Here is a 13,229-nt window from a genome sequence, read left to right on the forward strand (position 1 = left end):
GAGAAAGTAAAATGGGAATTTATAAATGATAAGAGTCAGGGAACACTGCAAATTAACAACATCTTGCAAAGCCCAGGTCTTTGCGTTCTTCTTTTACATGCAGGTGAAGTGGGTTACAGTTGTTCATCCATCCATCCATTCATTTTCTAACCCGCCTATGCAGATCATGGAAGGAGACGCCTGTCGCAGTAACACTGAATGCAAGACCAGAAGGCCATGAATAGGGTGGCACTTTTCAGGACACACACACACACACACATTCAGACTTTAGTCAATCTAACCTGCGTTCCTTGGCCTGTAGCAGAAAGCCCACAAAGACACCGGGTAGTCCTTGGAAACTCCGCATTGGCACTGATGGTTTTTTTTTTTCCAGTCAATGTGTTTTGCATGGAGTGGAGTTATTTTTAACTTCTCACTGCATGGAGGATCTTCCCACTAGCAGGTGAAATGGTGTTGTTGGATTTGCATGCTGAAAATTTCCTTTCCTGATTGTGCGTTCTGTTTGGAACGTGTAGGAGAAAATGTTTTGACTCCATGCATTTCCTTGTATTTAATCTCCGTGTCATCAGTGGAGCTTACTGTACGTGGTTATAAGTGTGGGGGCAGCACTTCATCCACTTTTCCTCACATTAGCGCATGCTGCTTTTCATGGTTATCAAATCTGAAAGCTTTCCACCTCCACGCCATTTATTTAAATATTACACAGAGCATATTTGAATTTGCCCGAATGTCACTCTTGTCAGTTTATACAGCTGTGATCTCACAAAATGTCTGACCTGCAGTTTGTAGCGGGGGCAATTCGCTGGCAGGGCCAAACGTGATTCTCAAGACGAGACAACCAATGAAAAAGTGTGCAGTGAAGAGCAACGAATTCCTGCACGCTCAAGACTCCGCCCACAGGGCCTCTCCCTAAAACAAACCCAGTCTTTCCAGTCTGTGCATTTTAAACCACTGCCAGGGTTTCAGGGAGAGAGCAAAAGAAACTGAAGACAAGTCCTGATGTTGAGAGAAAATGAAAAGCTAACATTGCTGTTGTCCATTCAGGAGCTCGGTAGCACAAGGTAACTGAACTTTCAAATTGAATGTGCACTGAGACGGTTTACGGAAATTTCGCCTCCGTGATATTTCTCTCCCACCCCAGTAACTTCTAATACTCACACCCAAATGTTTTGAGTGTTGGACATTTATAGAAAAAATAAAGTGAATAATCGTTCTCAGCGTTCAAAACTGACTTTCCTAATTTAAACATTTTTGTAGCAAAATGATAAAAAAGTTAGCAATAGTGCCTCACGTAAGTGAAACGCTCTGTAAACATACATTTTTATTTCAATTAAACAAAAATTAATATCGCATGCCGTTGTGAAAAAACATACGTGAAATACAATTATGTACTAAATTAATATCTTTGTAATTTTAATGTTCACAAAAAATAATTTCCGTTTTTATAAAATTATTGATTAGAACTCAAAGTTGTATGCGATGCCTCTAAGGTAATCAATTACATTACGGTTTTCAAAATTTTGGGCTTTTCGTTTGATTCTAGCAGAAATAGCAGCGTTCTCTGACTGCCTGGATTACCGGCAATTAGGTTTAGTCACGATGCAAAACGAACGATTTCAGTGAGAAAGTAACACACGATGCGGTGAGTTTTGATATTACGCTGTCTGCGAGGTGTTGATGGTTCTTTAACACGGCCACGCACCGCCGATAATCAGGTGTCGAAAACCGTAAACGCACGTCTTGAACCGGCCATAGTGCTGGCAAAAAACAAGCGAAATCCAGTACAATCATACAGTACTATATTGCATAACACGGAATACATTTTAAGTACAATACTCGCCTTTTATGGAGACAATCACGCCTACTATTTTCAGTGGAACACGTTGATCTGTGAGTCGTTTAAGAACACTACCTGAGTGAACGTTTTTTATATTCAATTTTGGGTAAGGTTTATTACATTTTTAATTGCAATTATAGATATGTACATAACTAGGGTGGCGCAGTGGGTATCCCTGCTGCCGCGCAATTAGGAGACCCGGGTTCACTTCCCGGGTCCTCCCTGCGTGGAGTTTGCATGTTCTCCCCGAGTCTATGTGGATTTCTTCCCACGGTCCAATGACATGCAGGTTAGGTGCATTGGCGATTCTAAATTGTCCCAAGTGTGTGCTTGGTGTGTGTGTGTGTGCGCCCTGTGGTGGGCTGGGATTGGCTCCAGCAGACCCCCGTGACCCTGTAGTTAGATTGGATAATGGATGGATGGATGGAAATGTACTTAAATACCAGGGCAAAATACAGTGGTTGCGAAATGTGTGTGTGGTTAGTGGGGTGAAAATTACTGTGGGCGAAATATGGGGGGCAACTTCTCCAGACACCCACTGAGACAGTGGGTACAGACAAACAGACGCACACACAGACCACCGCAGCTACTGGACTCCACACATGTGTCTGTTATGATATCTTTCTGTCATTTTAACTTTAATGAGTTTCCAGTAGATATGCATTGTTGTCTATGGGTATTCAGCATGTTGCACACTGTGGTTATTTTCTCACGGTGTGTTTGCATTTTCAGTTAGACGGTCATGTTACGTTTCGTTAGTTATTCGTTTAGATGTGCAGGTAGAAGGTGGATGTCGTTCAGCCTCCTCTGTGCATCTGTTGGTATAATTTGGCAGATTTGTTGTTTCGGGTGTTTTGAGCACTGAAATCTGCGTGTCCTGTGACTCTTTGTTATCCGCTCTCTTAACAGCGTGTAACACAGCATTTACTTCAAATGCATGATTTGCAGTTCATATTGTTCTGAATATGGCTGCCAATTCTTTCAAGCTTTTAGTCGACTCCTTCACCATCGTTGTGACGATGAAGAGCAGAGAGCAGCACCTGCGACAACGCACTGCTCACGCTTACCGTTCATCCATTGATGCTGTTGAATGCTGATGTATAATCTGACACTACAGAAAAGTTTTTCTCTTCCATCATGCTGTGTTTATTTTTTAAATGTGTAATGTGCTTTCTGCACACGTGACTCCCACATATAGGTCTGAGAGGGGTCTTTTTAGGAGACTTATCGACTGTAGACAGAAGCTTGCTGTGTGTCGGACCACGAGAAGCACCGCTCTCAAATCACCGCCATCATGAGGTGTTGGATTGGTTAAGAAATGTGACAGTCAGTTGGTTGTCTCCAGACATAAATATTCTATGTTATGAATCCTGGATCTACCGTATATACTCACATATAAGTCTGGTCTTCAAACCCGAAAAATGAATCATAAAATCAGACACCGACTTATACGCCCGTTCAAAAATACGACACTTGCATCTTCTTGCCTCCTCCAATCTCGCATCAGTTTCTCAGACGCATCGAATTTTGCTGCAGCAGCTCAGTTACCAATTTCTTCCATCCATCCATCCATTATCCAACCCGCTATATCCTAACTACAGGGTCACGGGGGTCTGCTGGAGTCAATCTCAGCCAACACAGGGCGCTAGGCAGGAAACAAACCCCGGGCAGGGCGCCAGCCACCGCAGACTAATTTCTTTCACCACTTCAATGACTTTTAATTTCAAACCAGCTTCATATTTTCTTCTGATCGAATGCTCCATCGTAGATAAGGGATGTTCGTACGATAAAGAAGTTTGAGGGTGTGAGATACAAAAAACAGTGCAAACGTCACTTCAGAATAGTTCGGGTATCACTGTGTGGTCACGTAGGCACAATACATAGAAAACAAAAGGCTGTGTGCCCCGTGGTTAATCTCTCAGGTGAGCGTTAGCATATCGTAATCTGTTGGACCAGTGGTTCTCAACCTGTGGGGCGGGGTGCGAAGTAACAAAAAGGGGGGCGCGAAAATGTGAAAAAAAGAAAACAAGAATCAAAAATATGAAAAAAACATCTGTTGAAACCAAAACAAATGAACTTAAACTGCATTCTGATGCTAGAACAATAAATCTAGAGTTAGATAAATGTCGATAAAAGTTAAGTAGGTATAATAAAATATGCATCTACATTTCAGAAAAATGTTAGGGCGCGATTTAAAACTGCTATGAAAACTCTGGTCGCAAATACTTAAAGGTTGAGAAACGCTGTCTTGGACCAATAGCGGGAGTTTTCCGCATTCGACTTATACGACCAACATTATAAAATACTGGAAATTATACGGTAAAATCAATACGCGGGAGAACTTAAACGTGAGTATATACGGTATGTATATACTGTGTGTATCAATATGTGTGTGTATATTGTGAGGAGTGCCACTCGGGACCCCTGCCCAGAAGGGACACCCATAGCCTTGATGAACCGGGGAGGATGACCTACACGGGACATTATCTCCCCTGGAATGCTATGGGGCAGCCCCCTCTGGGTTACGGTAGCACCACTGATTCCCACAGGGCATCTTGGGAACTGGAATTCTCTGGCTCAGCCTTGTTAAGTTCCGTAGGAGGGGCACTAGAGGGCACAGAAGGAACTAGCGAGCCCCACTTTGTCATCTCCAGCCAACCCAGAAGTGCCAGTGTAGTGTAGTAAAGCATTTTATTACTAGAAATGTTTGTGATGCACCATCTGTTGGAATGACAAATGCAGTTCATTTTATTACAAGATACATTCCCATAGGTGATGCACTGCAAACGTTAACACGGAGGTCTACGTGGATTTCTTAGATTTCAACCCATCTTAAATGGGTAGCACAGCTAGTAAAACACAATTTGACTGAAATAATGTAATGATTGCAGTGGTATACGTGCACATCTCTTTATATCTTAAAAATAATTTATATTTGTCTGACATTTTGTTTTTATATTTTTCTCTTCAGACTAGCAAGACGGCTACAGAAAGAAGTCCAGTCCTCAAATTCTTCTGATATCTCAGAAGACCAAAAAGTAAGAAAAAGGTCTTTGTAAAAACAGTGCTTTCATTTTAATGTCCAGTGTGCTGTTTAAAGTGTAAGACAGAAGGCTTTGCGATCAAAGTTACGATGTGATGTACACTGCAGGGGCGCTAATGGCTACAGTAGCTCTCAAAATAATACGATGTCTGAAAGACAGACTACTTCTTTCTGAAAGTGACGACATTTTGCAGGCAGAGCAGACCTCCTTGTGAGAAACACGACGTGTCTCTGGCTGCCTCAGAAGCTGACAGTTTGATTTTCTACAAACACAAGTTGCGCAGAAAAATCTTATCCGCCAGCTCCAGGAAGCTGTGAGATACTGAGAGGCAAAAGTTTGTGTAGCTGCCAGTTTTTTTAGTAAGACGGATCATGGGTTTGCTTCTTTGTTTTAGCATTTGGGGAGAGGCGCAGAGATAGCAGTGATGAGACATAACTTCTGTGGCTAAAGATTATAAAGAGAGCGCTTGAAAAATATTGTGGTGTCGGATTGAAAGTCAAGGAAGAAATCATTCAATCAAGCTGTTATGTGGTGTTTTTGTGTTCTCAAATGAAATAAAATTCATCAGTGATCCTTGCCTGATACTACTTTATGATGTCATGGCTGAGATATTAGACCTTACACACCTTGACGATCTGCTTTCTTATTCTGTCCCATTGTATGACCCCGACAAAGTCACTTAACCTGCTCGAGCTGCAAGTGTAAATAATATCTTGGTACAGGTGTGACCTGTGGCACAATATTGGAAGCTTTAGCCCCCAGATATATTGCAGCCAGCCCCTGATCTTTGTTATTCAATGACTAGCCGTCCCTTGTGGCTCCGTCCACGTAATAGTGAAACAGAACAGCGAGGAGGACCCCACCGGCTCCCCGCTCCAAACGTCACGCTTCCCCCTCCCCTCGGCCTGCAGCTTCTGTCTTGGATTAGAACAAATATATCTCTCCTGAAAGTGAACTATGAAATTTAGCGCGATGACAGAAATTGCAAAATCAACTGGAATGTTAAGCAAATTCTAGAAAAAGACCTTGATCTAAATCCGTTAAGTAGTACTCTTGTTAGCTAGCTAAGTGGAGGTAAGGAAGGACCCGAGGGTGGTGCGTGAGTGAGGAGGACCCCGCCCCCTTGGCCCGCTGCATGTCTCTCGGATTCGCACAAATAAATCCGTACCACAAGCGAACTGTGATTCTTAGCGCGATAGAGAACTCGCAAAATCAACCAGAATGGTCAAGCAAATTCTAGAAAAGGACCTGATCTAAATCTGTTAAGTAGCTCTCCTGCTAGGTAAGTGGAGGTAAGGTACACGCCCTGAGGCTGGCACATGAGTGAGGAGGGCCCCTCCCACCACCCCTCGGCCTGCAGCCTCTGTCTCAGATTAGTGCGAATAAATCGCTCCTGCAAGTGAACTATGATTCTTAGTGCGATGAGAGAAGTTGCAAAATCAACCGGAATGTTCAAACGAATTATAGAAGAAAAAATAAACCCGATCTAAATCCGTTAAGCAGGCGCGTGAGTGACAGGGGCACCTCCCACCTCCCCTCGGCCCGCTGCGTGTTTCTTGAATTTGCGCAAAATAAATCGGTAACACAAGCGAACTCTGATACTTAGCGTGATGAGAGAGGTCGCATTTTGAAGCAAATTCTAGAAAAAGACCTTGATCTAAATCCGTTAAGTAGTCCTCTTGTTAGCTAGCTAAGTGGAGGTAAGGAAGGACCCGAGGGTGGTGCGTGAGTGAGGAGGACCCCGCCCCCTTGGCCCGCTGCATGTCTCTCGGATTCGCACAAATAAATCCGTAACACAAGCGAACTATCGTTCACTAGCTAAGTGGATGTAAGATTCGCCTTGAGGCTGGCACATGAGCGAGGAGGGCCCCACACCGCTGCATGTCTGTCTGATTCACATAAATAAATCGGTACCACAAGCGAACTGTGATACTTAGCGCAATGAGAGAAGTCGCAAAATCAACCGGAATGTTCAAGCAAATTCTAGAAAAGAACCTGATCGAAGTCTGTGAAGTAGTTCTCTCGTGAAAAGCGGACAGACATACAGACAGACAGACTTTGGATTATATATATATATATATACAGTATATATATATAAATAATATAGAGGGAGAGAGAGAGATGTTTAAGCCGCTGAGCCAACAACGAGATGTGCAACTGCATTTGGCAAGTGTGACATCATCTTGGGACTAAAAGTCACGCAGTGTGACATCATCTTAGGACTAAAAGTCACGCAGTGTGACATCATCTTAGGACTGTTACTAGTACTTTCTTCATTCAATTTTTAGACACGTATACGATTATCATGTTTATATAATCCAAATGTAGTTCATTTTATTGGTGACCATTGAGAGTCGAGGCTTCATAGATAAAGCAGCTAGTGTCGATGTGTCTAATTACATAAGCTAACAATTAAATCTGATTTGGCATGCGTGCCAACATTTAACATCCAAAATAAGAACACTAAGGAAGTTTAAAGAAGGAGGAAATTCCCCTAATCACTAATCTATCAAAGTCTTGGTTGAGCACGAAACATTTCATCTAGGGCAAAGTTTATTCCCAAATCCTATCATCATCTTCACAGCAAAGTGGGTTCCTTTTCTCCATTTAAATTTACATTTCATTACTTTTTCACTTTTGGTTTTTCATAATTGGCTTTCATGCCTAAAATGGTCTTCGGTTATAATAAGAGTACTTTTTTTCTTTACAGAAAACTCTAGGAAAAATCGCAACATGCCTTGAACTTCGGAGTGCAGCATTGCAGGTAAGTTAAAGGAAGAGATAAGGTAATAAAAGTACATTTTAAACAAAAACAAGAGCTGGGGACGCTATTGACTTTTTTTTACTTTCTCATATAGAGAATTATAGGAATCGTGAAAAAATGTGACCTTGAGATTTTGATGAATCTTGACATTTTAGACCAACCAGGGGTCCTCAATCCCAGTCCTGGAGGGCCGCAGTGGCTGCAGGTTTTTGTTCCAACCCGGTTACTTAATTAGAAATCAATTCTTCCCAAAAATTTCATTTCATGGCTTTAACTCTGCCATGTCCGCTCATTCTCATATCCTCGATTTTCTTCCCCTCTCTAAGGAGATCGTCCAAATGATTTGAAGGCTAAAATAGACGAGTAATTCTCAGTCCTTCACTTTTTCCTCTTCACTTCCCTTCCAAGTATTTCATTAAACCTAATAGCGCATGATAAATACACACAGGTGACAACGGTTACAAGCTGAATGGAGAAATGCTGGTCTCTTTTGTCATCTGCGTGTTATTGCTAAATAGGAGCAATTAAAAAACGAGAATCCAGCTGTTTAAGACTAAAAGAAGCAATAAGGGTTCAAAATCTTAATGAGCAAAACAACTACAGTGAAGCAATAAGTGCTTCTTATTAAGCAATTGGGTTGGAGCAAAAACCTGCAGCCACTGCGGCCCCCAGGACCGTGATTGAGGACCCCTGCTTTAGACCTTCCTGAGTCCGAAAATGCCATTCATGAAATTATGTCTGTCTGTGTGTAAACACGATAACTTGAAAACGCTTTGTCCTCGATCAATAAGATTTTCTACATATCAAAAATAAGGAATCCTATCAACTGTTGGTCCACTTCCGACAACTGGAAGTGGTACTTTACTTGAACACATTTTACTTTTTTGTCCAGACTATAAATAAAGATTTATTAAAAAAAAAAAAAATTGTGGCTATTAGAAATGACGAAAAATAAGTAGATATGAAATTTGAGAAAAAACGCGCAACCGGCAATGGTGCTTTAACTGAATGCTTTTGTAAATTTTCAAGTAAACTGTGGTTATAATTACAGGTAGATGATTCAAATTTTGTATAGATATTTATAATGACAAAAAGCAAACAGATATGACATTTTGAGAAAAATGACTAAACCGGAAGTAGCATTTTATTTAAACAACCATCCAAATTTTTTCATGCACACTACGGTATTGAATAGAGTTATTTAACTGAAAGTTTGCATAGATATTTGACGAGAAAAAAACAGAAATTAAATTTGAGAAAAACTGCACAACCGGAAGTGGTACTCTAATTACACACCTACCTGAATTGTTTTGTATCATGGAAATAGAAATGTGTAGACAATATTAAAAACAGAATTCAATATAAGATGTGCTCTTTCAATAACTATTATTCATTTTATTTTAATTTATACACCATCAGTTTAACAATAACATGTAAACGTTGAACAGGCCGTGTAAATGTAAAAGATGTGCTGGAAACAATAAGCTGCTATGTTCCCGTCGTGTTCCTGGTAATACTTTTCATTTTATATTTTTCTTTTTATTCCCGCCATCATTATCATAATTAAATGTAGCTAAATGCCGTTTTATCTATAGCAAATTATTGCAACAAATATTATATAATTCTAAGACTTTTTCTATGGTTTTTAGGTGACTATACTCTTTTTACTTTGCACGTAATCTCGGTATTGCCTATCTAATCATGAAAAAATTCCACCACCGTTTCCCCACCTTAATTGCGAAAATATCATTTTAATATAAAGCTTGATTATAAATAGAGATAAATGATTGTGTGTCATATTATCAATTAGTTATGATGAGAAAGAGAGAGATGTGATATTAGAGAAGTGCAACTGGAAGTGCTTCTGATGACCTTTTCCTCCATCTTCGTATACGAGAAAGTTGAGGGGAGCCAACGCACTCCCAATTTTTTTTAAAGTACTTTCTTTGGAGGACAAAAGAAGGCAGATAGGGGCGTAGGCAATCCAGCACGTTCACAAAGGCTTATGGGTAGTTTATAGGGGCATAGGCAATCCAGCACGTTCACAAAGGCTTATGGGTAGTTTATAGGGGCGTAGGCAATCCAGCACGTTCACAAAGGCTTTTGGGTAGTTTATAGGGGCGTAGGCAATCCAGCACGTTCACAAAGGCTTATGGGTAGTTTATAGGGGCGTAGGCAATCCAGCACGTTCACAAAGGCTTATGGGTAGTTTGAACCTGCACAGCGCAGTTCTCTGCCATTAGTCCAGTTGATGCCAGGGTCAAATGAACATGAACGCGCTGTAGTGAGATTTCTTTGGGCAGAGGGAGTGAAACATGTTGAAAATAGACCTTGGCATGCAAAATGCAGTACGTTATCAGTCATGCTTGTATTGTTAGTGATGCTGTGTTTTAGCTGGATTTAACAATATATCACATCTCTTTTTATCTACAATAGTCTACTCATTCCCAAGACGAGTTCAAGCTGGAAGATTTAAAGAAACTGGAACCAAGTATGTATCTCCATATTCACTATCTTCTATTTTTACAGCGCTGCTTTATTTTCTCCTCAGGATGAATAGAATCTTAAAGAACTCAACATGTGCTATGATAGCAAAGACGACATTGGAAATGAATTCTTGAGTGAATATTTAATTTATATAAACTTGTTCAGGATTTTTTGGGTTTCTTTTAAAGTTTTCACAAATGACATCCAGTAATTTATTTGTGAAAATTGAACTCTGCTAAGAATCCTGAGCTTCCTGAGTATTGATGAATGTCTGCCTGGTGGAGTCGCTGGTTTACTGCCATCATTTTCAACGACACCAAAACGCTCAGCTTCTCGCCTCCAATTGCATTCCTCTGACTTTCTCTGTCAAGTAATGGTGGGATACGCGGTGGGTCGCCATTCATCAGAGCCCTCCCCCAGCGAATGGCTAATAGTTTTCTGTTTTACTTATTTTCCTAAATTTTGAACCTTCTTATCTGTTTGACCTTTTTATGAACGTTCACTTCAAAATGAACAACGACCTGACGGCTAGCGAGATGGAAACGTAGCGCAGTATCTGCTCTCCCAATTCAAGACTCTAGTTCAGTGCCCACTTGTAGTCTGGGTGGATTTTGCGCTGGGTACCCCCACGTGTATTCGTGACTTGGAATTGGTCCTGGCTCAGAATTCATGGACATATTACTTTGTTATTTGAAGTGTATTAGTTTTATTATGGGGCGCCACTGTGGCACAGTGGGTAGCGCTGCTGCCTCGCAGTAAGGAGACCCATCTGGGTTCGCTTCCCGGGTCCTTCCTGCGTGGAGTTTGCATGTTCTCCCCGTGTCTGCGTGGGTTTCCTCCCACAGTCCAAAGACATGCAGGTTAGGTGGATTGGCGATCCTAAATTGTCCTTGGTGTGTGTGCCATGTGGTGGGCTGGCGCCCTGCTTGGGGTTTGTTTCCTGCTTTGCGCCCTGTTTTGGCTGTGATTGGCTCCAGCAGACCACCTTGACCCTGTAGTTAGGATATAGCGGGTTAGATAATGGATGGATGGATAGTTTTATTATTACATATTTGTATATACAAAAAGTTAGGCAATTTGGTGTGTTTTTATAGACTGAAAGGTCTACATACACTGTGTTATGTGGTAAATGTATAAATGTACGAGGGCGAGTTAAAAATGATCCGCACTATATCCGGTTATATTCAAACGTGTGTTGGCGGCACTGTCTTTCCTCACGAGGTCCCTGTCTCCCCAGTCACTGCCGTGCAGGTGTGAACGTGTTATGTCAGATCATTGGTAACTGCGCTGCAAGAAAAGATGGCTGCTCCGCTTGCGATTTGCACGAATGAAGAGCGACGTGCAGTGATTCGTTTTTTGTGGTCTGAGGATGTGCCTCGTGCCGATATTAATCGAAGACTTTGTGGACAGTGTTTTGTTGCGAAGAAATGTGTATGAATGGACAGAGAAGTTCAAGGAAGGTCGTACAAGTGTCTGCCATGAAGAAGGAGCTGGACGCCCATCCATGACTGATGACAACATTGCGCGGGCACGTGAAGTGATTCTGTTGAATAAATGAGTGGCGGTAGATGATGTGGCAAATCAGCCATGGCTCTGCCTATGTGATAATCCACGACAGACTTGGGCTTTGGATGAAGATTCATATCTGATGAAGAGCTGGAGACCGCGGTGCATTCGTGGCTCTCAGCTCGGCCTAAAACATTTTTAATGAAGAAATGCAAAAGCTTGTTGACAGATGGACAGAGTGTACTGAAAAGCAGGGAGATAATGTCGAAAAATGAGGGATTTGTCTTCTCTGAAAGTTGATCAAAATAAATTCTGCAGCCGGGGTGCGGAGAATTTTTGACTCGCACTCATGTTTGTTTAACTGCTTAATACAAATACATTGAAATTTGCTGATGTCATATGGAGAAAATGTTAATACCCGGGAAATGACAGAATGGGAGAAACTGCCCGGCCATGTCGTTGAAGCTGCTACTGTGCGGTATCTGTTATTCAACACACTGCCAGCGAACAATTGGATGACTGCAGTTCTCTGGTTTGGTTTGTAAATGCTATCATGGAGCAGTTCATCTTATTTCTTTCTTTCTTTGTTTTGATGTAGTTATCAAGAATATTCTGACTTACAAGAAAGATTTCCCATTTGATGTGCAGCCTGTCCCACTAAGGTACATAAGTTCCGATTTGCTGCTTGTGTGATTCCTGCATGTGTGTCTTTGTTCTCAAAGGGATATTCCATCCAAAAACAACTTTTTTTATTTATATATCTCACTTACTCCCATGTAGTTTGTCGTGGTGGCCAAGAAAAATGTTTAATCTCACATTTTCATGCAGAATGGAGAGAAAAAAAGTTTACGATAAACTAGAAGCCAATGAATGACCAGTGGTGTACGACAGCAAACGATGTGAAAAACGTCCATGGAAAAATAATGCCGTTACTTGTGTTGTATAAGCCACATGGCAGTTATCCAGGAAGAGATCAGTTATAGAAATGAGTTTGTCATGAACTATATGATCATCGTTTTGATATTTAATTCTTTTTACTGGGGATCTAGCCCTCCGTGGACTCCTATCAGAGTGTCCTAGCCCTCTGAGCGCCACTCCCAGAATGACAGATTATAATCTTAAACATGTTAGGGGATTGTCGTAGGTGGATACTTGTGATTACAAATAAGATGTTAGTACTAGGGATCGATCCCTCTATGGACCTCTACGATGTGCAAAATCAGATGATTCAGTTGTGCACATTGACTAACCGACACATTGATACTTCTACTTTTTAAAAATTAGGAAAATACTGGCTCCGGGAGAAGAAGAAAATCTAGAACTTGAAGAGGAGGATGATGGAGGGGCTGGAGCGGGCTCTCCAGATTCCTTTCCCATCAGAGTGCCAGGTAATATACTCTTGATTTCATTCCTTAATTAATTTAATTCATTAATTTGTAGTTTAGAGCTGGATATGTTCTGATTTTAAACAGTTATGGCAGTTGACGCCTGCTTGCTGAGAAGGAGCATCCATAAAACACAGCAGTGTCTCATTTGAACAACAAGAGTGATATTTAGATATAATAAATTCACAAAGTGTGGCTGTGAGAAT

The 13,229-nt window shown here is 41.2% G+C and overlaps 1 protein-coding gene across 2 annotated transcripts in view; it reads left to right on the plus strand.

Annotated features, from left to right (window-relative positions):
- The window catches only part of aida (axin interactor, dorsalization associated), a 31,200-nt gene that overhangs the window by 6,206 nt on the left and 11,765 nt on the right, over positions 1-13,229 (plus strand). For both annotated transcript variants that reach the window (XM_039738656.1, XM_039738658.1), the window contains exons 2-6: positions 4,809-4,875; positions 7,592-7,645; positions 10,082-10,136; positions 12,237-12,300; positions 12,923-13,026. In XM_039738656.1, coding sequence (XP_039594590.1) covers positions 4,809-4,875; positions 7,592-7,645; positions 10,082-10,136; positions 12,237-12,300; positions 12,923-13,026 — 344 coding nt within the window. The remainder of the gene's footprint in view (positions 1-4,808; positions 4,876-7,591; positions 7,646-10,081; positions 10,137-12,236; positions 12,301-12,922; positions 13,027-13,229) is intronic.

Source organism: Polypterus senegalus, chromosome 16, assembly GCF_016835505.1.
Source record: "Polypterus senegalus isolate Bchr_013 chromosome 16, ASM1683550v1, whole genome shotgun sequence".
Classification (NCBI taxonomy): domain Eukaryota; kingdom Metazoa; phylum Chordata; class Cladistia; order Polypteriformes; family Polypteridae; genus Polypterus; species Polypterus senegalus.